This window comes from Triplophysa dalaica, chromosome 2 (genome assembly GCF_015846415.1).
Source record: "Triplophysa dalaica isolate WHDGS20190420 chromosome 2, ASM1584641v1, whole genome shotgun sequence".
NCBI lineage: Eukaryota > Metazoa > Chordata > Actinopteri > Cypriniformes > Nemacheilidae > Triplophysa > Triplophysa dalaica.
The window spans coordinates 21,844,525-21,870,251 of record NC_079543.1 but is presented as its reverse complement, the minus strand read 5'-3'; the positions used below and the strand labels follow the sequence as shown (position 1 = coordinate 21,870,251).

General features: G+C 37.6%; 1 protein-coding gene across 1 annotated transcript in view; it reads left to right on the top strand.

Moving 5' to 3' along the window:
- Positions 1-25,727, top strand: part of LOC130408909 (tumor suppressor candidate 3) — a 67,776-nt gene that overhangs the window by 20,853 nt on the left and 21,196 nt on the right. The window contains exons 2-6 of the mRNA XM_056732417.1: positions 841-1,010; positions 2,289-2,406; positions 6,272-6,412; positions 10,596-10,736; positions 11,370-11,459. Of these exons, the coding sequence (XP_056588395.1) occupies positions 841-1,010; positions 2,289-2,406; positions 6,272-6,412; positions 10,596-10,736; positions 11,370-11,459 (660 nt within the window). The remainder of the gene's footprint in view (positions 1-840; positions 1,011-2,288; positions 2,407-6,271; positions 6,413-10,595; positions 10,737-11,369; positions 11,460-25,727) is intronic.

Genomic DNA, 25,727 nt, shown 5'->3' with positions numbered 1-25,727 from the left:
GGAATATTTTTTTTGTGTGATAACCTCACATAAAATCACAGTTTTCATTTGTCTTTTCATGCTGTCAGACTTGTAGCTTTTAGAAGACTTGGTCACTCCTGAGGTTTGATTTTGTTGAAATTCAACGGACATTGGACTGGAATGGCCACAATACATCTAGAAATGCAGATTGAAGTGGTCTAGCTTGCTTGCCAATTTTTCCATATTGTAAAGAATATAGAATTTTCAATATTCTGGTTGAAAGTGATTATACAAATCATATGTAACTTTTTTAAATTGTTCTCCAAAAATGAATGTGTGACTGAGGACCACACATTTTTTTTCATTAATAACTGTATGTATTCTTGTTCTTGCGTTATTAGGTTTATTTAAAATAGAAAGATATGTTGAATAAAGCACCTTAATTTATTTTTATGTAATAATTTTGAATGTTAACTTGATGCATGATTGTTGTTTAAGTTACGCAGCAGCTAGAGGCTGCTCTGGTGCAAAACACTAAGAAACATTCACTGATCTCTGGCATTTTATCTTAGCCAGAACTTTTTTTTCTTAATGGTGACATTTACAGGATGTTTTTCTTATACTGTGCTCAATTTTGATGATGAAAATCAGTACAGCTTCCTAACCTGAGAGTTTCCCTTAACACTGTAAAATGTGTGTATGTATTTAGAAGTTTAATAGCAAAAGGTTTTTCCTTTTTCAAACAACGTTTTTACTATGTTGTTTAGTGTCTTTCAATGTTATAACTTATATTATTCAACAGCTGAAATTCACTCTTTGGATTTCCATTCAGATCCTGTCACTCTCTACCATCTTTTTATTTATATTTCTTTGTTCTAGAACATGCTGGCAGAGAAAGTGGAGCAGATGATGGAGTGGAGTTCCCGGCGTTCCGTGATCCGTATGAACGGAGATAAGTTCCGGCGTTTCGTCAAGGCTCCTCCCCGGAACTACTCCGTCATTGTGATGTTCACCGCGCTGCAGCCTCAAAGACAATGTTCTGTCTGCAGGTGAGACAAGAACATCCATCTAACAGTGCACCTGTCCGCAAGTATAACTGTATTTACTGCCGTAATATGCTTAGATAAACATCTGATCTGCCCCGGAGTGACGCCGGAAAACCCTCTACATCTGTCTGTTCCACAGCAGTCTCCATCCCCGTATATCCTTCCCATCTATTTATTCCACGACAGCTACTTACCCTCTATCCACCCACCCTCACATCCATCTCCACCCTCATTATCTCTCCATCGCCTGGTACAATGACTCGATGCTCATACGGTCCTGTTCCTCAGCTGAATATCAAGCCTTTGAGACCGAAGCTCTCCTATTTGTGCTATTCAAAATCTACTCCTCATCTGATCTACCGGCTTTATTGAATAAAGATAATGCACTGGACCAGTCGTGTGTGCTACCAAAATAGAGCAAATTAATTTAAAGCTGATCGACTTTTAGAGGCCCAGTCACCCTTTCTCTTCACCGTGACCCGTAATGCTTTTTTAATTATCTGCCGTCTTTCATCGAATCGTGTTTATGTAAATTCTCTTTTTTCCTCCTTTTTCACATTCTCTATCTGTGTCTCACTCTCACTCACTTTCTTCAACCTAATTAACATCTTTCTCTCTCTTCATTGTTTTGTCCTGAAGGACTGCAGCTCTGACTGCAGGAAAGTCTCAATGACAGATCAGTTAACATGGGCTTGGCCCTTCCCTTTTAAAACTGGACACTCAGCATAGCATTAAAAATTAAAGCGTATTTAAGTGTTTGTTTTTACCCCCCGCAGAGTGTTTGAGAGCTCTGCTTTATTGATGTTTTATGAGTACGTTTATTAATGCAACAGTCTTTCTTAAATGCAGACGCTTTGCACCTTCAAACTCATGTTGTTTACATACGTTGATACACCTGGTAATGTTTGTTTGTCTGTGAGAGTGTGTGCGGGATAAACAAAACATCTTTGAAATGATCGGAGTGACTTTGATCTTTGTGAAAATTGATTTTGTGTATTTATGGTGGACATCTTGATTGCCAGAAACTGGCAGGTGAATGTCTATGTTGTGTCTGCAGAAGGAGAATTGTAAGAATTGTTTTTTCTCTTTATTTATGCCTTCCACACACAATAATAAATGTGAATAAACAGCACTCAATGCAAAACGTAACAGTGAGGTGACAGCCTTCTAATGAATTCCTTCTTGTTGCCTTCATGATGTTTGCTGGCTTTCCTCTAATGAGGAATCTCTTATTCTCTCTCTCTGTCTCCACCTCTATTTCTGTAAATGTCTCTGTCACAGGCAGGCTAATGAGGAATACCAGGTGTTGGCTAACTCTTGGCGATACTCTTCGGCCTTCTCTAACAAACTCTTCTTTACGGTTGTGGATTACGATGAAGGGGCTGACGTCTTTCAACAGGTATTTAACCATTTTCTCTTTGTTTTAACCGTCTTATTTGCTGGGATTTTACCATGACTGTCTGGCCATTTGCTCCATGTGGGTTTCCCGTAGTCATTGAAACATGGAAATATGACAGAATTTTACTACCATGCTTTCCTAGGAGCAAAAGTATTTTTGCTAACCAAGCTGGAACTAATAAACACCATGAGCAAAGTTTTCATTGGGGGTTAAGGACTTCTTGATAGTAATTTATTAGATCAAGAGCAATTTAGAAAAGTACATTTTCCTAGTTAGACAGTCACAACTGTGCAGTAGCTTAGGGTCACAAACTCATTCTTATTTTTTTTTCACATCTTACAATAAGACAAGACACACATTAAAACTATGGCATAGCATAAATATAACTACTAGATTTCAATTGGCAATCATAAAGTGCTACTAAAACATCCAAAATAAATAAAAAATGTTATGTTTAAGCATCTTCAAATATGTGTAATTTGTATAAGTTGTCTCTTGCCATTCTTTGGCAGAAATATAGACAACTTCACAAGATGTATAGGCTGGTTCAACAATAGACCCCCACAAAGGATCAATAACTGTTGAGTAGTTTTTAATTTAATACAATTAATATACAGTACAATAACATATTTATATAAATTAAGTGTAAAATAAGATGTTATATTACTAGCCAGACTGTAAACCAAACACAAACCGGAAGTAAACTTCAGGCCAGGCACGTGCGTCAGATGAAACCGTCTATATAATTAAAGGGGTCATAAGGCACGGCTAAAACAAATATTATCGTTTGTTTTAGATAAAACGCAATGTGTATGCACGATTTAAGGTACAAAAACGCTATATTTTCCACATGCCGTGCATGTCTGTATCTCCTCTTTGCCCCGCATCTCTGAAACACACAGATTTTTTACGAAGCTCATCGCTCTGAAAAGCAAGGTGTGCTATGATTGGCCAGTTAACCAGTGCGTAGTGATTGGTCGAATACTTCAAGCATGTGACTGAAATGTAACGCCTCTATCATATTTGGAACATCAGGTTACAAAGCAAATGTACTGACCGGTACGCCCACCTTACTTGCGTTTACCACCTTACTTGCATACCAGTAACTGACGTAGTTTTGTGGGGGTGTGGTTACACGTGGCATTTCAGGTAGGTCTGGGTAGGCATTCGCGTTGTAGATCTGTTCTCATACACACATGCAAAAATGACCTTAACTGCCTATTTTTTAGAGACTGACAACTTGAGGAATAACATTTAAAAATGCAACCAGAAGAATTAAATGAAAATCGTTCCCCGTCTAATTTTTAACGCAATGAAATGCCACACTTTTCTCAGGCGAATTACAGAGACGACAATCTATATGACATAAAGCACGCACGTGAATTGAACAAACGCTCATAGCTATTCTCCTTCACCATTCGGTATTGGTGTGCGTTTTTTTTCTGCAAGATGCTTGATCAAACTCACGTTTTACTCTCTGCAGTGCTTTATTTGTCAAATTTATTAGGAACACAATTGTAGTACCTCATGAATCTGGAACCTTTATCTCTGGGTTACCATTGCACCAATATAATCATCAGTCCACTGTGACTATAGGGCTATTACCATCCAATAAAATATGCAGTATTTTGCATAGTTGGAACAGGAGTTAACACCACTAAACTGTTTATTAGGCAGCACGAGTATTGATATTTCCCATCATTCCTATGGCAAATATAGGGTCCCATTCACTCCTCTTCATATGCATGAGAATGCAGAAGAGCATAAACAAAAGCATATGTTTAGAAATCCTGCATTATTTATGAATCACTATTTATTCTTTATTCAAAACAGGAGCTCTGTTGCCCATATTTGTCGCAAGGTCTTAAATAATTTTGCATGCTTAAAATACAGCTCAGCTGCCATTTCGCATTTCTGGTGAACTGAGACTCACCCACAGTGTCGCTCATCTCTACCAAAGCCATTTCTTAGAGGACATGTGGGTTAATGTTGATTTGATGTGTTTTCATCCGGAGCACGAGGACAGCAGTATTAGTCAGTCCATTAGCATGCTAATAAACAGATGTGTGCTAGAGGTGCTAGTTATTAACGTTCCCCAGTGTTTTTAAGGGATGGGTTTCTCGACAGCGATTACACGATTATGCCCTGTGATTGAAATTACATGTAATTACAAGAAAATCACTTAGCCAGATTTTCCCCTATTTTATTCTACCTCATGTCATTTAATCCCAGCATTATATTCTTTATTTCAGAAAAGGCAGAATGTTCAGGTTGTGTTTCTCCATGCAAAGAATATGCATATTTACACTTTAATAAAAAAAATGCTTTACAGCTGTTGACAAAGCGACTACATATTTTTGCTGGACATAGAGGGCATCGCGCGTATAAATCCCACAAATAATTCAACATGGGCACAAAATTCTTAAAAGTGTTGATTGGGACAGGGAAGACGTTTTTAATGAAGTTTAAAAGGGTTGTCAGATGCTTGGTAGTGGTGACGTTGATATCAAGCGACCGATGTCTAGTCCGTTTATAGCCTTCCATTAGCTTTTATTTTTGGCCATTGTATTTAGGCTTGTTGTTTTAATTTTCAAAGATTATCTTGATAGACAAAACATGTAAATATCATTCAATTTTTGTTAATCACAGAGCTTTCACAATCTTACAGAAGTCTATGGGAAAAATCCATAGGCTTTTGGTCTAGGAAATTAGTATGGCGCTAACCTCTGGATTGCACTCCATACCATGTTTGTTTTTGTGAGATCATAGTAAATGTGTGATCACTATTGGTACTATTGGTCATTACTTATTGGCTACAAATATATCCAAAAAACAATGGGTCTCATTCACTTATAATTGTGTAGATTTTTCATATTTATACGCACATTTGATCCTCCGACGATTTTTAGCTATTTTAGTGAATTTGAAGTATTCTAAATGAGCGGCCACATGCGCAAAAGTTTTTGTGAATCATGGTTTGTTAGGAGAAGCGTTCGTACGCAGGTTTCACGCACAAATTTGTGCGTATGCATGCTTAGTTACTGAGACCCATTGCTATTGTTAACTCATGGTTAAAGGCACAATATGTTATTTTTTGATGCAAAGCTATAATAAAGTCGTAGCATGATGACACTCGGAAGCAGCGTAGAATGATGGGAGTCTTCACCTCCACTGTCGATCAACCTGACCGGTCTCACATATCATGTTCATCTATGTAAAATGAGTAAATTGACGTTTAAACGTTGACAGCCAATGGAGATACATATAGATGTATTAACGGGACTCTGAACTAAATTCCTCTGGATTCAAACATTGTTGGGAACACTTGGGATAATGTAAGAACACAAGTAAACTACACTTTTATGGAAATATTTTTGGGATATTTTAATGCAACAATCATACATATTGTGCCTTTGTTTTTTTTTGTAAGGTTATGAGGTACAAATATAAATGGAACTGTTCCTTCAAGACTTTGTTTGTCTGTTCTTTATTCAATAGTTAATTCTCCTCTACTGTTCTGTTTCATATACTCACATATTTACACTTTCTTCTGAAATATCCTTCCTTTTGTTCTCCTTTTCTCCCCTCAGACATTCATTTATGTAACCCCCCTCCGGAGGGTCTTGAATTGCTACTGTCCCCTTACTAAAAGAAATCTCTGCCATATGCATCACATAGTTCCTGCTGCGTTATTGATTTATTAGTAGATATTAATGTTTTTGTGCTCTTGTCTCCATTCTATTCATCACTCCCCGCCCTCCTCTCTCCACATCTCTGTGGTCATCACTCCTCGCTCCCCTCTGCTCTTCACCTTCTCATTGTTTTGTCTCATCTTCTGCCCTTCTTCCCCAACTCTGTCCAACAGCTGAACATGAACTCTGCCCCAACTTTCATGCATTTCCCAGCTAAAGGAAAGCCGAAGAGGGCGGACACCTTTGACCTTCAGCGGATTGGTTTTGCCTCTGAGCAACTGGCCAAGTGGACTGCTGACCGCACAGATGTGCAGGTACGTCTGCAGTCATGCAAAGACTAAATACAGGAGTACAGATGTCTTTTACATTCTGCCTTATAGATTTTACATCCACCGTTTAATGACTGCTTCATGCATACTACACACAAAACTAGGAAAAGAGGTTGCATACTACGCACAAAACATACTACACACAGTGCATAATACACACAAAACATACTACACACAGTGCATACTACACACAAAAGATACTACACACATAACTTGGAACATGGTTTGCATACTACACAAAAACATAATACACACAGTGCATACTAAACCAACCTAGGAACAGAGGTTGCATTCTACACAAAACATACTACATAGTGCATACTACACACAAAACTAGGAACAGAGGTTGCATTCTACACACCAAACATACTACACACAGTGCATACTACACACAAAACATACTACACACAGTGCATACTACACACAAAACTAGGAACAGAGGTTGCATTCTACACACAAAACATACTACACACAGTGCATACTACACACAAAACATGCTACACACATAACTAGGAACAGGGGTTGCTTACTACACACAAAACCTACTACACACTAGGACTGATGACTGGATTTGCAAGAGTCTTCTATGATTCACTTTATTATTCCTGATTCTTCTATTTGAATAAAGGCGTATGCTTAATGTCTAAATGTAAATTTTTCTAGCATCTTAAAATAAAAAGAACACGATTTATAACTGTTTAAAACATAATGTATGTGCGCAGGTAATTTATGCAGATCCTTGAAAGTTTTTCAAAGTATCATTCGTTCAATGTTGTTGTGTACATACGGTTGGTAACAATTTAATGTGTCCACAAGCAGAACTAGATTCTGCTTTGTTTACAAAGTTATGTCGGTGAAATAGTCTCTTCTTGTTTCTGTAGGACGGGGAAAAAAAAATGTATATCCATTTTCCGCTCTTTCAGGTTTCAGTTCAAATTCTTTTTTTAAGGTAAACTTGTCCATAAATGTTACCGAAAAACGAAACAAACCCTAACTGGTCGCTTTACATTATCGGTGGTCTCCTGTCCAAGGGCAATTTATGTCTAGAAAATGTCAAAAGCTGTTTTGTCAGAGATCCACTATGTGAGACTGTGTTTCAGCCTGTGGAAAATGTATCCTTGGCAACCTCATTATGACATTTACGATAGGTTTTGATAAACCCCTTAAGCAGAGTTTTATAAAGAGTTATATAAGTGTTTGTGTAACAGATGCCAAAAGCTTGACTTACTTCTATAATGTTTTTTAAATCTGACATTTCTCCAAGAATAATCCAAACATTAGTCTGCTCTGTAGACAAATAAACCTCTTTTTCTTTGTTGAGTAAGAGATTTTGTCAGTTCTATCAACAACAAAAAAACTGAAACCATTTAATATAGCTTCAGTAATTTTCGCTCTGTCTCGGAAGAGGGAATTTGTGTTCCTAATAATCCGGGCTGCTTGGCAAATCAAGCAATAATTCTTCTAATTATATTGAGATCAATGAGAGATTCCTGAGGTCTTCAAGTTGGAACTAGGCTTACACAAGCCAGACCCAGATGTGGGATTTTCCTCCAATAAATGGAGACGGATAACATCTGATTTCCCCATCATGTTAACATAGATTTTCCCTCCAGAGAAAAATATTACCAGCACCCTAATGCGTTTCCAGATGAGCGCCTCGGAGCGCCGCCACTAATTCAGTCACCTTATTAAGACTCAGGTTGAGCTTTAATACTTTTGAATAAGTCATTTGAGGGATATATCACCTTAAGGGAATGGCTGAGTTATGTCAGAGTCGATAAAAATGGAATTTTGAAGGCAGATTTTCTCCAACAGAATGATCTCCGATTAGAAAGCAGCGTGTGGATTACGGCGGGGTTCATATGTCAGCAACCCTGTTAAATTCACGAGTCAGACCTGTTATCATTTTGATTAATCTTTAAATCCCGTTCACGTAGTGACACGAATACACATCTTTTATTCTGGCCGGATGTATAAACAAGTCTCATTGGTTTTAAAGAGCGTAATTGTCATTCATCTGAAGCCATAGGGTAGAGAGACGGCAAGTATAATGAATACATCAAAAGAGTTTATTAGTTTTTTACTCTGTTTACTTCATTAACATAACATTAGCTAAAGTAGCTATTAGTCTTTGTTGACCGATCCGTACGCATCGGAACATTGCTCGTCCGCCCCCTGGAGTAGACTGAATTATAGGTGAAGCCGCCCATTTTTATCCCAGATTGATCTGATTTGATGTGGAGCGCGGATGAGGGTGTTGTACATGGTTTGAAGGGAAACATTAAGGCTTTGAACGTCAGGCACTAAACGTGTTTACAGCCTTCTTGGTCCCGCATCGCATTGCTCATAAATAGGGCATTCTGGGCATCAGATGCACCTTAGACTCACTAGCCCTCTGGGTCTGCTTCTAACATAAGGCTTTGAGGAAGGCGAATAAAAAAGTTGGAGGGCGGCCGATGTATGCAGGAAACAATGCGGTCAGCGGATACGAAGGCTTCAGTTTACTAAACAATTAAGATGGTTCTACAAGCACTATTTCAGCAAAAACTGGTTAACCAATGCAGTGAAATGGCACTGAAGTCACGCTTAGTCTGTTCAACACATACACACCTTTTTTAACATAAAGCTTGATGTAGATTTAGTCATAAAAGTAGACACTTTGCAATTAATATTGCACTGGTAAAGTCTGGAAAGCAGAATGTAAACATTTTTTCTTCTTCAGGAAAACTGTTAGTTGATCTTTTCTATTAATTATGACAGCGGTAATTCATCAAATGAAAGGGAGGAACATTATAACCGGGCATTTATCCAGACACGCAATGTGCATTTCGATTGGGCACAAAGTTTTATGGCTGTTTATCACTGCACGTGATTCATTCTTCATGAACCTCATCCCATCTCTGACTGTTTTTAACTCTAGGCAGTGTTTACTAAGGTCGGCTTAGAGATTACTACCCTTCAACAATTGAACCCAAGGTTTAATTTCCCTTTTCAATCTTTCTATTTTACCCTTTTTGAAGGATGACCCGACTTCAAATATGTTTGCTTTATTCTCTTAACAAATCAATGTTTACTAAAGCTGACAGTCCTCATTTTGAGAGCGAACTGTAGTTCATGGACTTTTCTTCATTTCTTTTTTGAATGTTTTATAGAAGCCATAACAGGCACTATTCTGTCAACTTCTTTCAATATTATTAATATAGAATAACAAAAAGACACTTTTAAAACTTAGTACAAATGTGACATGATGCAGTCGGGCCCAAAACTTTTTATTTAACAGAGAGATTTAACAATATATTGATGAGTGTTATTTCAATTTTCTTTAAAATTTTAGTTTTAATTTGCAGTGACCGATCTTTTGGGGTTTTATTAATTTATATATTTAATTTCTATATTCTGCTTGTCATTTATTGTTGTAGAATTTATCATCACCTTCACATAAAAGGCAGCGGTTCATAGGATTGCAGCTCCTCTTTACAGCTATTTTGGGGAATTTGTTTTTGTTAAACTCTATCTTAAATGTCAAATAACCTACTCTGTTTCAATATCCCCAAGTGTGTTTAAAGTTTTAATTCGACATTGTATTGTGATATTTACTGATCTTTTTTAGCTGATACATATCCAAAGTTGACCTCAATACATGGATAAAAACAAAGAGCACGAGATGTTTGTCCCTTTATGCGCTCCGTAGTCCGGTGTACATTGTTTTCAATTGATTGTTTTAAAGTTAACAGCCTGGCCTATATATTCAATTCCAACTATTTTTGCGATTGTCTACTAAATATAACTCTCACAGTCTCCTGCCCAATTTTTTGTGAGGGCTAAGAACAGCGAAATTGGTGTTAATTAAGACCACCGAGATCGATTTCAATCTTTTAAGCAGGCTTCCAAAAATACTGAAACAAATCAATACTAAAAACAAACTAGGCAAATACTACTTTTATCGGATCAAGCACAAGCTCTATTGTACTTCATCTACCTGTTCATGAGACGATCCATCATCTGCTGTGTGTGCGAGTAAATGGAAAACCTGGAGAAGAATACACGGATCTCTAGCGGAGTGATAACAGAAAGCCTTCAACAGGGATTGAGTCCCCTACATGAAACAATAAAATTCATGCCATCTGCTTTACTCATTGTTCTTTGTGTTCTTATTTCTGTTTTCCAGATTCGGGTGTTCCGACCACCCAACTACTCCGGGACGATCGCTCTGGCTCTGCTTGTGTCTCTGGTCGGCGGGCTCCTCTACCTACGCAGAAACAACCTGGAGTTCATCTATAACAAGACTGGCTGGGCCATGGCCGCACTGGTGCCTAATTTATCATTATTAAGCCCTAATTCAAACTGAACTATGGGGCCATGCATTCCCTTGAAAAGCTGCCAGATCAAACAACAATGCATATCTTGGCAGCGGTACTACGGTCAGCTCTCACTAGCCCTTAAAGTATTCAGAGTACTTCAACAATGACAACCTCAACACTTTGCTATTGCCATATAAGCTCCTTTAATCAAATAAAACCAGCTGACCATGGCGTAAACCTAGATGGAAATTATTTATAGAGTTTTTATCCATAAAATAGGACTATTTATTGAATCTAAACCCAATGTGATGAGATAATAAAAAGTCTAGAGCTCAAGGGGCAAAAGCAAGCTAAAGGTGAAGTGTCATCACCGGAGTGCTGACTTGAATAAAATGTTGATTTGCATCCTTAGATTTCTTAGTGCCTAGTTTGGTTGCAGTGTTAATTGTTAATGCATGTACTTTTAACAATTTTCTGAAGGTCTAAAGAATAAAGTTTGTTACTTGCCATATTGATTATAAGGGCAATTCGAGAAAGTTTTACTACAGGCTTTAAAGATGTAATCAATCTTTTTTTATCATTGTTTTCCACCAGACACACATTGCTGCAAACTCTCTCACTCTCTCGTTTCTATTTCACAGTGTGTGGTGTTTGCCATGACCTCAGGTCAGATGTGGAATCACATTCGTGGTCCTCCGTATGCCCACAAAAACCCCCAAAATGGACAGGTGGTAAGTGCTAACCTTCAACCTCACTTCCAGTGTCCATAGACCTCACTTTCTTTGTCTATCAACCCCACTTCCTGTGTCTATAGACCTCAATTCCTGTGTCTATAGACCTCACTTCCTTTGTCCATCAACTTCACTTCCTTTGTCCATCAACTTCACTTCCTTTGTCCATCAACCTCACTTTCTATGTCCATCAACCTCACTTCCTTTGTCCATCAACCTCACTTCCTTTGTCCATCAACCTCACTTCCTTTGTCCATCAACCTCACTTTCTTTGTCCATCAACCCCTCTTCCTGTGTCTATAGACCTCACTTCCTTTATCCATCAACCTCAATCCCTGTGTCCATCAACCTCACTTCCTGTGTCCATCAACCTCACTTCCTTTGTCCATCAACCTCACTTTCTTTGTCCATCAACCCCACTTCATTTGTCTATAGACCTCCCTTCCTTTGTCCATCAACCTAACTTCCTGTGTCCATCGACCTCACATCCTGTGTTCATAGATCTCACTTTCTGTGTGTAAGCTCAATACGCTCTATGCCGCTCTTTCAACGCGCTCTTACGTGGTAACCAAACAACGCAGTCCGAATCCCTCACTACTCGACACATTTTAGCACATGCTTATTCTGAGGCATCCTTGAGAAGAGTGGTTATGCATCCCCGCATTTCCTCTGTCATTAATCCCAGTGAATATTAAGTCTTACCAAAGGTGTAGCCCACATTCATAAGCAAAATGTTATACGCACGCCCCGAGTATAATTTGAAATATTTATGCGCAGAAGCAATCCAAAGCAGCTTTTCTCACATGTTGTTTTGCATTTATCTCTCATTGGTTTCTAAGTGATCCCTCCAGTCAATAAAATCAGAACTCTCGAATGAATAAGGGCTTTTTAATTATTAAAACATAAATAAGGGGATCAGCTACTTACAGCGCATAATCCTTCCCAGTACAACTTCATCATCGTCCCTCATTAGGCTCAATGCAGGAAGTTCGAAGCCGTCTAATAGCCATCTGAGACGGAGGTGAACGAAATCGCTGATGACACGGAAAATTAAAGTCAGCGAGGTGAGGTTTTAACATCTAACCTGTGTAGTACTGAAGATATCATTAGGGCTGTTGTATATCGTACCTTTATTACACCTTAGCCTGGTGAGGAAATTTGCACGCGCAAAAAAGTGGGAGATTTTTGTCACGGAGTACTGCAAAAAATACAATAATGATTTTTTTGGACAGACGTCACAAAATTGCTGCTAGAAATGGCTTCAAGTTCAAATGTTTTGAGTTGTTGACTTTTATACCCTGTTGTCGTTTGCAACACGGCCTTGCATGGGATGTGACACACTTACCATCTCCAATTACCTTCCTCATTTTCTTATAAATAACTGTTGTCCAAAATAAAGCTTAAATCACCAACATACTTCCTTTACTGACACGAACCATCTGGTGTTTCAGCAAACACCATCAGAATGATGTTTCTAGAAAACTAGATCAGTTTTAGACTCCACCTGGACCTACAAGACTTTTATGGACTGTACTTTGGGCCCAGCTGCTCAGAGTTGCGTGGGGGAGCGGTTTGCATGTATGTGCACTGAATCTTTTAACCTCCAGAGCTCGTAGCCACAGGGTTAAGAAGAGGTGCAGAGCCAGCAAGACTACTGCAGTAAAACGTGTAGAAAAATAAAAAACACTGCGGCTATGAGTGGTTTTTGTATCCGTGTAGTTAAGATGTGAGAACTTGCTCATTAACAGAGTTTCAGTGCTAGAATCCAGTTTCATTTAAGCACAGGGAGACTTCACTTCAAAAGGTCCCTTATTTGTATATTTATGTTTGTACATCTTTGCCTTTCGAAACACTACAGGGACATTTGCTAAGAGCTAATTGCAGCCTGGCTTACTTAAAATCAAGCAAATCAGGAGATGAATTACTGATGCCATGATCAATAGAAACTCTTTGCATATATACAGTACTGCAAACTGTGGCAACATCTTCTAGATGCTTAAACGACCTTCCCAGAAACTAAAGTACCGTGGAGGTTTGAGGTACTTGTGAAAAATTGCTGTAAAATCTTTTTTCAGAAATAATCCCATCCATACTGTAGTTTTTTAACTGATGCATATATTTGGCATGACCATATTCAGCTGTTACACTTGCATACAGTTTTTAAGAGTTTTGCAGGTTATTTGTTTTTAGCATCTTGGAGATCTTGCAATAGTTCTTAAGAAAAAGGCTGTGTTCAGTTTTATTTTTTATCTTTGTAATTCTAGATGTCCAGACATCCAGTGTCGATGGTGAGATTAGATCCCTTTGTGAGACATATTGTCAAAAAAAATTTCCTCGCAAAAATGGTTGGACATCTATGTTACCAATAATAGATTTGTCTCTTACTCACATGTGGTTTTATACAGCCGCGGAAAAAAATGAAACAACCATTCCGAATGATTGTCTCAAATCAGCATTTTTAGATGTACCGTGGTCATTTAAGTGTTTATTGAATTTTAACAAAATCAAACCTCAGGAATGACAAAGTCATCCAACAGCAAATGTGAAAGACTGACAGAAGAAGACACAAGACACGGGAAAACTGTGATAAAATTCGAGATGATCACATTTTTTCGAACTTTTCCTAAATGCATGTACAGATATTACTGTTGTTTTGCCCAAAAGTGAATCTGAACTTGTTTTTTTTTACAGTATCTGAGGTCTGAAAAAACACAGAGCATCTTTTCTGTTATTTTCACTTGTTTTTGCAAATAAATGCAAATATAAAAAAATATTTTATTTGAAATTTGGGTGAAATATTGTAAGTACTTCACATAATAAAACAAATATGATCACTTGACGTAAACACATACCTATAAATAGTACATTTTAAAATCAGAAGAATGGTCTCTGAAATAGTCTTTCCGCTGCTGTATATTCACCCAACAGCTCACTTTACAAGTGCCTTTACATTAGTTCCTTGATTTGGAGATACAATCCTACGCATGTATACTCTGTTCCGAAATGTAAAATAAGCTTCTATAAATAAAACATGGAAGCCCCCCAAATGTGTGTCTTGCCAGCTCAAACAAAACAAACATCGTAGAAAACAAACAAGCCGAAAACCATCCCCGAACGACAATTAAGAAGAAGCCGGAAAGGCTAATGTACTATAAATTGTTAAAAAGGCTCATCGCTTGTCTCGTTTGTTGTACAGGGTAGGATGGTAAAAATGGTTCATTTATTTGGACGATGTGATGCTGAGGGTGAGCGGGGGATTGTTGATTCTTATAATCTGTTTTATTGTCTTATGACTCCAGTTCTGAATCCTCACAATCGGAGAACGTAGCCTGAAGACAGCCTTTATGAAATATTCAAGCCTTGAACGTTGATCCATAGCCGTAAACACGCCGCTACAAAGCCATGAATTTCCGACTCCAGGCTAAGGACATCTGCAGCTTAAAACACTGAGAGTTCAGTCTAGAGTATTTCTTGATCTACTGTTCTCTTCCCTTAGTTAGACCTGAAGGGAACACTTTTATAACCAATGATTACAGTGTCGATGCTGTACGATAAATGATTATGTATGGATCATATATCTATATTTGTTACCCTTTTGCCTTTGTTTAATATCCATTAATATAGATTTACTGTATGTATTTGTCCAATCTGAAGACTCATTTTAACCAAAAGGCATAGTGGAAAAGTTAGTTCAAAATACAGTTAAAGATCTCACCTTGTCTGTGAAATTACAGCTAAAGTCATAAAGTCCTACTTAATGTAAAAATAGAACCTTGATTTATTTAATATCGTTGGAGTTGAAGCCATGTTGAGTTTGATCAAGTTTAGGAATCAAACTTTCAGTGTTTTTTGTGCAAATAACACAATTTTTTGTATTTAAAACTGTCTGTATCTATAAATATATCATTTAATTCATTTAAACAACTTTAGTCCAGATAGGGTCACAAATAAGCATGTATTCCAAATATTGAACACAAATATTTAATTGTACTAATAAAAACAATATAGAAACAAAATATATTTTGACGTAAGAATTTTAACCAACCACTTGAGTCACTTGGATGAAATAATTTTCTTGATCCTAAAAACCCTTTGATCTGAAGACAAATGTATAGATTTTTTTAAATCAGTTAAATGGATGTTTAATCTGGTTAAAGGAGTACATTTTTGTACTTTGAAAATGCTAAAATATAGCACAGTTTTGGGTTTGGATTCATGTAATTCCCATATTAACATGTGTTTTGACGTTTTTAAAAGTTTACTAGTACTTTCTAAATGTGAAAACTGAGTAGGTGAGCCTGAACTTTTTAAATAGTAGTGTGTATATATTGCCCAGCCCTAGATGTCAATTCTATCTTATAATTAAAACTTATCCTTTGGGATATTTTTCATTAGGCCTAATGTATAAGCAATACAGTGAAACATTAGGAATATTCATTTAAACTAACTGGCAGTATTATTTGATCCCCTGCTGATTTTGTAAGTTTGCCTGCTTACAAAGAAATAAAGTGTCTATCAGTTAAAATAAACCTACCATTAAAATGATAGAGACAGAATATCCCCCAAAAATCTGGGGGAAAATGTTATATAAAGGTTATAAATTAATTTGTATTTCATTCAGTGAAATAAGTATTTGATCCCAGAGCAAGACATAACTTTGTACATGGTAGAGAAACCCTTGTTGGAAAGCACTGAGGTAAAACATTTCTGCTAGTTGGTCATCAGGTTTGCACATGTGTCGGGTACATTTGAGTCCACTCCTCTGTAAATCTTCAAGGTTTCTTGGCTGTCGCTCAACAAATTGGAGTTTTAGCCTTTCTATAGGACTAGGGTCTGGAGACTGGCTAGGACTTTTAATTTGCTTCTCCTTTAGTCTCTCTCTGGTTGTATTGGCAATATGTTTTGTGTCTTTGTCATGTTAAAGGCACATCCACAACCCATCTTCATTGATCTAGTTAAGGGGATGAGGTTCTTGTCCAAGATTTTACGGTGCATGGCCCGTCCCTCAGCTCCTCAATGTGTTGAAGTCATCCTGTACCCGTATCAGAAAAAAGCCCCGAAGCATAATGTTTCCATCACTGTGCTTCTCTGTAGGGATGGTGTTCTTGGGGTCATAGTCAACATTTCTCTCCCATTAAACACAGGAGTCAATTTCACGACACAGCACTGCTTTAAAATGTACTCATTCCACAAATCCAGTGTCGACCTGTGCCATGTTTTTCACACATGAGCTGGAACGTCTTTAAAATTCAACTTTAACCCTGCATTCCTTATGTCGGAATCCGAAGGAAAGTTATGCAGCGATTGTATTCTTCCACAACTAGGGGTGGCACAATACTTTGCTATCTTTAACGGCATGTTTGTTTATTGCTTGCTCGCTCTATCTAGTTCCGCGTCACTACAGAATTGTCATGTGCGAACCAGTGTGCGGGGCTAGAGAAGTAGTTGTCGATATTTTTCTATGGAGACGGTGTTCAACCTATCAATGTTGTCATAGATGGGTGTATTCCAGAACCTGGTGTTCGCTGGGCCTGGTGTCAATAACAGATGTAATCTCAGTAACAAGGTAGTTTTCAGTTCTAACGCCTTGGCCACACATATTCCGTGTGCAGTGCGTCGTACAAATATCCTACAGTGTTTATATTTTATGGGGAAGGTGCACGCAGATAATGACAATCACATGACAAGCAAGTGGTAATATGATCCATGTTGACTTCTGCACTGATTCATAAAGAGAAGTTAACCCAAAGTCTGCACCTTGTTCTTCTCCGCAACCTTCTTACCAACAGAGAAACGCGATAGCCTTTCTTTTATCAACAACTCGCACTAAACAAAAGAAAGAATCATAATAACGAAATTAGCGTTTCATAAACATTTTATTTTTCGAATAATCTTCCAAACATTGGCAAGTAACTTAACCATTGTTGACTGAATCACTCCGAAGACGCGGTCCGCTTGCACGCAAACGTAATGTAGTATGTGTGGAAACACAATGGCGTATGACGGATCTGTACTGCATATGTGTTGCTCTACGCACCGCAAACGTACTGCAGACGGATTATGTGTGGCCCAGGCGTAACACGTGATGTTCGCGTGAATACGATAACAAAAGCTTGGGTTAAAATTGTGATTTTAATTAATTCCTCCTTTAAATGAACCTACCATAAAAATTATAGACCCTTCATTTCTTTTGAAACAAACTAACTTACAAAATCAGAAGGGCATCAAATAATTATTTTCCTCTCAAAGTGATTTGTAATACACTTGTAGTGGAGTAGGAGGGGCGAAACAGTGGTTCGAGACCGGTGAGTAATTGTTAATGAGCGCCAGCTGTGCGCGCACCGGTCTCGTATGGCGTAGGAGATCGGAGCATAAGAGAACGAGCGACCGGTCCGTCGATGAGAGAGGACCGTGCCCGAACATGTTTATGTTTTATTCGCCGGATGTCGACCGTGAGGGACAGCCAGCTGTCTTTTTACTTTTGATTTTATGTAATTAAATGTTTAAATGTTTGCCGGTTCCCGACTCCTTCATTCCTTTTATGTTGAACTTTTCTACAACACTTACATCCTACGAATCAATTAGGTTACTGTCTTTTTTGGAAGTTTTTGGAATCACAGGACTTCCAGAACCCACAACCCAAAGGCAATTTATATGATATAATCCCTAATCTGATATTTTAAGCAACTCTGTCAGGCCACACATACAATTAGTTATCACTGAGGAAAACATTCTTCTTCGCTAAAAGGCCTCAGCCGTACTCAAAACTATAGCATGTTGCTGAGATAGATTTTCGGTCATCATTTATGGTTGTGCACCGAAGTGTGAAATTAAAAAAAAAGGTGGAAATAGGTTGTGCGAGAGACAGTGGTTGGGGAAAAAACATTACCCTGATTTTCTAAACTAAACGCTACATTTGCATGAAATTATATTTCTCTAGTCAGACTGTGAAAGTGCCATTTTCACATTTTCGCCGGCTTCATCCTGCAGCCCAGAGCAAAAGCCATTTAGAAAGTTGAAGGTTGTTTTGATAATGAAAGTGCCCGGCTGCTTACTGACGAAATGGCGAGGCAATGTGAGGTGAAGCTACACATCTACTTGTGCTTCACACCTTAGGACAGATCACACACACACATAAACACCTCGCTGTGTTTATACTCTGGATGAACATACTCCAGGCCAAAAACGCTAAACAATTCTCAACATTTTCTCTGGCTTTTATGTCGTGCTATGAAGCTATTAATTTCTTCTCCTTTTTGGCTCCTGGCTACATGGCCATTCTAATAATTTCCTAAAAAAGCAACTGCAGTCCAGGTGAAAAGGATTGAGGGTTATTTGTTGCGAGATAAATGTTCCTTCTGAAATTGTGCCTGTGCGACTATGTGTCCAAGAACCATGAAGCCACGGCACGAAATGGATTGCGTTCCAATTGCAAATAGAAACTAGAAAGCATAGAAATTTATGGATATCATTTATCCAGATAGAGTAGCCATCGACGTCCAAACCTAGAAATGTGTTTGGGTAAAATAAAGGCCTAGCAAATGATTAGCTCAATGTTGCTGCATTAAGGCCTGTTCATTACTTCACAACAGCCACCGAGTGGTCTATTGAAACATTTCTCTTTTAAAGTGTAGTTTCTCCATCGTGAATTTAAAAGCCATTGATGATCTTGCGCTGTTTTGTGAAATGAAGAGAATAATTCATTCAAAAGTGAAAATTATGCCACCACTTACTCATCGTTTTGTTGTTTCCAACCAGTGATGGCTTTCTTCCTAAATTACGTTCTTCCATGGAACACAAAAGGAAAAATAAAGTTTGTGCTTTAAATTACAGAAGTAATTCAAAAGACACAATAATAGTAACCTATGGTCCCATATGACATGTTTGCGGTCTTCTAAAGTAAAAGGATACTGTACTGTAGAAAAGATCAAAATTTAAGTCATTGTTCATTAATAATATTTATATTAAGTGAGCTGTTAAAGGTTGCAATAATTGTGTCGGTGAACCAGATATGATTTTTAATTTGACAGTGTTTTGAGTCATTAAAAAATTATTTCATAAAAAATTTAAGTAAATAATCAAATTTAAATGAACACTGAACAAATTGTTAAGGCAACTTAAATAATGCAACCTATCACAAGCACTTTTTGGAGTTGATCTTAGCTTAAAAGATTATGTTACAATTGAACGTCCTCACAACATCATTACGTTTATATAATAACAGATTTTTTTCATGAACATACAGGGCAGATAGATTGATTATGAAAAAACCCTTAAAAGACGACAACGAAAGCCAGCATATAATGCTTTCCTGTAGCTCAGTGGTTAGAGCATACAACGCAAGGTTGTGGGTTCAGTCCCAGGGGATTGCAAATACCTATGTAAAATGTATAGGATAAAGCAATGTAAGTCGCTTTGGATAAAAGCGTCTGCCAAATGCCTAAATGTGAAAATGTGAATGCTGGAAAATATGCAACTTGGCGCATTGCATGCTTGGAATTTTTAACTCCTTTCTAAAATAACTTCAAATTGATTGTTTAGAGTATGCCGTTTGTCAAGTTGGGAACACTTATTTTGACATATTTTATATCTAACAAAAGAATCTCTGTAGGCATCATGTTTAGACTAATCTTATTCAGTATACCCCTGCCGCTAAATTTTTTTAAAATGCTTCATTACTTTTGTTGGGGAAATAGTTCGATTTTATACTGTGAACTATATCACTATTTGTTTGGCTTCAGACACTTGGAATATATCAGACAGACTTGTATGGACTAATCACTACTTCAATAAATATGTTTGTTGTTGAATGCGTTTTAATGTTTGGCTGAACAGCCTTTTAAATCATCTTAAGAGTTTGTGTCTTAAACTTTCTTTGTGGACTTTAATGTGCAAGTTTATCCAGTGTTTTTCAAAGTCACCTCGACTGGCCGCTTCTCTGGCCGCATTATCCTTGCTTCGCTTCACCATTTTCATTTCATTCCCCACAATTCCTTAATGAACTCTCTCAGCCTCTTTGAATTTACCACCTCTTAGGGCCAGCGAGAGGTAAATCATCCGTTCTTCCCTTCCAACCGCGTTGTCACTTTTATTGTATCCCCGCAAATTTTTCGGCTTTGAGCTTGGATGCAGCTTTGCTGGGGAGTCTTTATTAACTGAATTGAACTGTGAACTGAAGCATTAAATAAATGTTGCACTTGAGGCAAAGATTTTTCAAGATCTCATCCCGACTCGTATTTATTTCTCTGCGACGATGCCGAGGGAGTGTAGCAATAAAAATGAATCTGTAGTAGAGCAAATGGGAGCTTTAATTACAGCCGAAACAAGAGACCTGCGGAGGAATATAGCGAATGAAAAAATAAACAAGAGAAGCAAAGGCTGATTAACTGCGAATTAATCACATTGATGCAAATCTTCCATTTTGCAACCAGGACCTTCTGGCTAAAGAAGTTTTTATGGTTTAGTTTTCACAATGGCTGTCAATTTATGAGTAACGATAAATGGTGCACAAACAACCAGAAAATACTCGTAATAAAAGTACATTTTCATTCTGAATGAGCGACCTCGTGTGTTATCCTTCATGGACCTCATTGTTAAATCTGTCGGCATCAACTCGACCTGTCAGTCAAATTCAGATTAAAAGCCTTGAAACTGTTTGCCACTGTGACCTCTAGCTGGTCAGTTTCATACAAACATTTCTTTATATATATAGAATTTTATGGTGTGTGGCTTGGTCGATTTCTATCCGGTGCAGTGTGGTCGATACGTAATTGTATTTATAGTACATTTTAGAAGGTATTATAAGGACATGAAAGACATTTATGCCTGTGTTTGTTAGAAATGTTTTACCTTCCTTATTCATAGTTGCATTGAAAGTCAAAAGTCAAATAATTGTAAAAATGCCTTCTATATTAGGGGGATGCAGGTGTCTCAATAGGTCTGAGCACCCACTGGCTCATCCTGTATGATGAAATCTTCACCCACTGTGTCTGTCTACGAGACGCCGTCGCCGTCTTCCGTGCAGACTCTTTCCTGAGCTTGTTAGGCTCTACACTGTGACGCTGAAGGCTTGCCGTCGGCTGCTGGAGTTTTGCTGCGCTCTGTCCGTAAGCTTGAGAATTCTTTTGACAGGCCTGAAAACTCTTTCACTAACTTGTGATGGCAGGCTTATTTTACACACTCTGAAAGGCTGTTTGCCCTGCCACGTTCAACTGGCATTAAGAGGGTGGAGAAAGATCGTCCGTGTTTGTTTACGGGCATTGGAATATCCTGATTATATGGTTTTTGTTTATGTAAACATCAGCATGTGTTGGAGGACATGTTCGGGTTCCGCCGGCAATGGTTGCATTTTGCTGAAGGGAAAGTATAAGGTGTATGTGTCATGTATGTATTTTTTTGTCCTAAACGTATAACTGGGCAATTCCATGCAAATGCTAACTTTTAAGACGTCAGTATTTGGTGGTTTTCATTTTAAGAGCATTGTGTGTGTTTTTAAAGGATAGTTCTCCATAGTCAGTTAAGTGAATTTTCACATCCATCCACATAAATGGGAACATTTAAATGATATAACTATTTTGTGCGCTAGGAAGAGCCAATTCTTCTCCTTTTGTTCGGTATTACTGCTTCCGGTTTGCACATTTTAATTCGTTGGGTATTTCTGCTTCTGGTTCTACACATTTTAATGGACAGAAATCCTACGAAGTATGTTGTCTTTTAAAAAACATGCATCCATTTTTTTTCACATCCATAACTCATAAATTTTCCCTTTATTAAAATCGAAAACAAATGCATGGACTGATATTTTAACATATCATCAATGGTTTAAAAATAATATTAAATACATGTTCTGAGAATTTGTATTTGAGGTTTTGACTCCAAATGTCAAATCCATAACACTGGAACTGCCCAGCCTGTCAAGTTTATAAATTGCTGTCGTTTATATAATGTAATTTTTTATCTAAAAAATGTAATTACATTTCAGTGATATTTGATATCATTATTTTGATTAAAAAAAATCACACCAATACTAAATAGATGTAATTAAATCAAATTGAAAAAAAAGTATGGCGTTGATGTGTGCCTTTATCTTTTTTATATTATGATTAGGAAATAGAACAAAATAATAGAATCAAAATGAATCCTGATTTTAATCCCAATCAATTTATTTTCAGAGCTAATATTTACTTACTCTTAATAATGACCGGTTCATTCCCTTCATAGCGTGAGGCTGGTTCTCTGGCTGTCATACAGGCTACATCCAAGTACCTCTCAAAGCAGCCTGTTGATGAGCTTGCGCTCTAGACAAATTGATCTGAATAAAAACCACTCCACCCCTAAACAAGCTCTTTTTTCAGGGGAGAATTGTCTACCATTCAGAAACCTCTGACTGAAACACAATCTATACAACAGACGGTACAGTACGGCATGTACTCTAGATTTGGAAGCCACCTAGAGCACAGTGTTCTCTCAAGCCTGTTCTCATATTTTAAGACCCATGACTAACTGAACCCTACAGAGTAGCTGTCACCACATTAAAGCGATAGTTCACCTAAAAATTAAACTTTACTCTTTGTTTACCAAGCTGTGTGACCATACTTTTTTCAGAATGCAAAACCAGACATGTGAGAAAAAAAAGTTTTGTAAGCCGTGTGAAATCAGACTTGAATACCATAAAATATCATTAGTTATGACATAATGACATGAGTCAGTGACTTGATGTTATTAAAGTGATATTTCACCCCAAAATTAAAATTCTTTCTTCGTTTACTTGCCTTCTTGTCATTGGAAACCTTTATGGCTTTCATTCTTCTGCAAAACACAAAATAATTTGGGAATTTTGGGAACCAAACAACATTGTTTGTCTTCCATTGTATACATTAGACACTAAAACCACCGGGACATTTCTCACAATATTTTCTTTTGTGACAGAATTTTATCTTGGAGTGAACTATCCCACCTATCAACTGCCATATTAGATACAAAGTTACTTTAGCGTCCTTTTAAACTTGAAGCAATGGGCACTGTTCACTGTCATCATGTAAGAGACTTTTTATGACCTTTTTTAATAGAACAACACTAGACTAAATAATGACAGGTTTTTCTTTTTTTGCTGAACTGTTCCTTTAAATCCACCATCAATATTTTATTATACACTCAAGCCCACTCCTTTAAAACACACTTATCTTTAAACCAGGCCAGGACTCATTTGAAGGAGTAACAGGCCTGAAGGGAACAAAAGCCACAATGATGCCAACACTGAGCCACTGCGCGTGTCAGCGCATCACCAACGCTTGAGTGAGTAGAGACGTTATGCTCGATGACAGTGTAGGGGGAATGAAAGGTTGCTCCCACACAGAGTAAACATTCAATCTGCCTGGGGAAACCGCAAAGTTCCTCAAAAGCCTGCAAGACTCATTGATGCAGTTGTCTCTTAAAGGGGTAGTACACCAAATATTCAAATCCTGTTACTTTTTACCATAGTTCCAAACCTGTATGACATGTGACTCAGACTTGCAAAAATGAATAACGTTGGTTGTTACTTACGTCCCATAACATATTTGATTTGAGAACTGCATAATGATTAAAGACTTCAATTTTGGTCGGTCCATGAGTCATAAGGTTTTTTTTTATTGGATTTTTACGTGAATTTTTGGTTTCTTTTTGGAGTTTAACATTCTTTGGTCACTCTAAATTTGTATGGGGTGCATAATGATAATTCAAAAATCTTCTTTTGCGATTCACTGAAAATACAACAACAGGGTGAGCGGGATGATGACATGACAGATGTGGGACAATAATAACTTGTTTCATTTTAGCAGGAAGTATTCTTTTAAAAAGCCATCTTTTAAATCCATTTTCAGTTGTTTGTTTGCTTCGGTCGAAATTCTGAAAGGCCATTGCACTTTTGAGTGAGTACTTGAGTTGTTGGCACAGTTTCACCACTGGTACTAAACTGATGATGCACGAAATGTCTAAAAGAGTACCTGACCTTTTCGGGGGCTATTTAGCACTCAAAACACACACAATTGTTACACGGACTCGAGCGCCTACGCGATTAAAGTTGCATAATAATGACATTGCTATTTATTACAATACATTTCCATGCTTTCATTAAGAAACCCATTTAATTTGCTGTGTTTTTTTTTTGTTCGAGCTCATTGGCATCATTAAAAATAGACTGAAAATTAATAGCTTCTTTGAGAATTTTGCTGAACTCCCTCCTTAAGCGGTGATGTATAATTAATATCCCAAACCCTCCAACCTCGTTCTCTCACCTACTATATGATATATCTCTTTCTCTCTTCGTCTTTTTCTGCTTTGTTGACTTCTCATTTATCTCTATCACTGACTCATTCATTTGACCTTCAATAGAGAAGCTTTAACAACATTGAGAAAAATCAGGAACAGAATGATTTGCAAAGGTTACTACATCAAAACCATTTGCCCAATGTATGTTTACGGAAAGATAATTTGTCTTCTGCGGCTAGAAATGGCGTATTATCCATCAGGAGAATTTGAGTTGTCTATTTAGGCGGCCATTACGGAATTTATGTGAGAAATGTAAAGGTTTAAACAGCAGGGCTTTTTCCAAAACACACGGCAATTGTGTGTGTCATTAATTTTCTTGGGAGACTAGAAACAGAAATCTCATACATATTTACTCCGGTAGAATGAACCCTGTGATGCCATTTAATGTCATGGAGACATGCCTTGAGATCTCATTTGCACATTGAAACATTTGTTTATTTATATTAAAGAGGTGATATGGAACGAATGTGTTTTTCTGTGTCTTTGGTGTGTTATAAGGTATTAGACACGTAAAATTGCAAAAATTAAAGTGTCGGAACAAAAGATCCAGTCTATATAAAAGTGAATGCTCACCCAGACCTGCCTGAAACGCCTTGTGTAACCACACCCCCTCAAATCTACGTCAGTTCGTGGTATGATTTGACTAAGATCGCCCATATATATACGCAAGTAAGGTGGGTTTACCTGTCGGTACAATTGCTTTGGAACCTGATGTACCAAATATGATAAGAGGCGTTACATTTTTGTCACAGGCTTGCAGTATTCGACCAATCACTACGCACTGGTAAACTGGCCAATCAGAGCACACCTTGCTTTTCAGAGCGATGAGCTTTTTAAAAAAATCTACGCGTTTCAAATAGGCGGGGCGAAGAGAACTTAGAAACAAGCGCGGTGTGTGGAAAAAACAGCGTTTTTGAACCTTAAATCGTGTATACACTTTTCAATACATCTAAAAAAAAC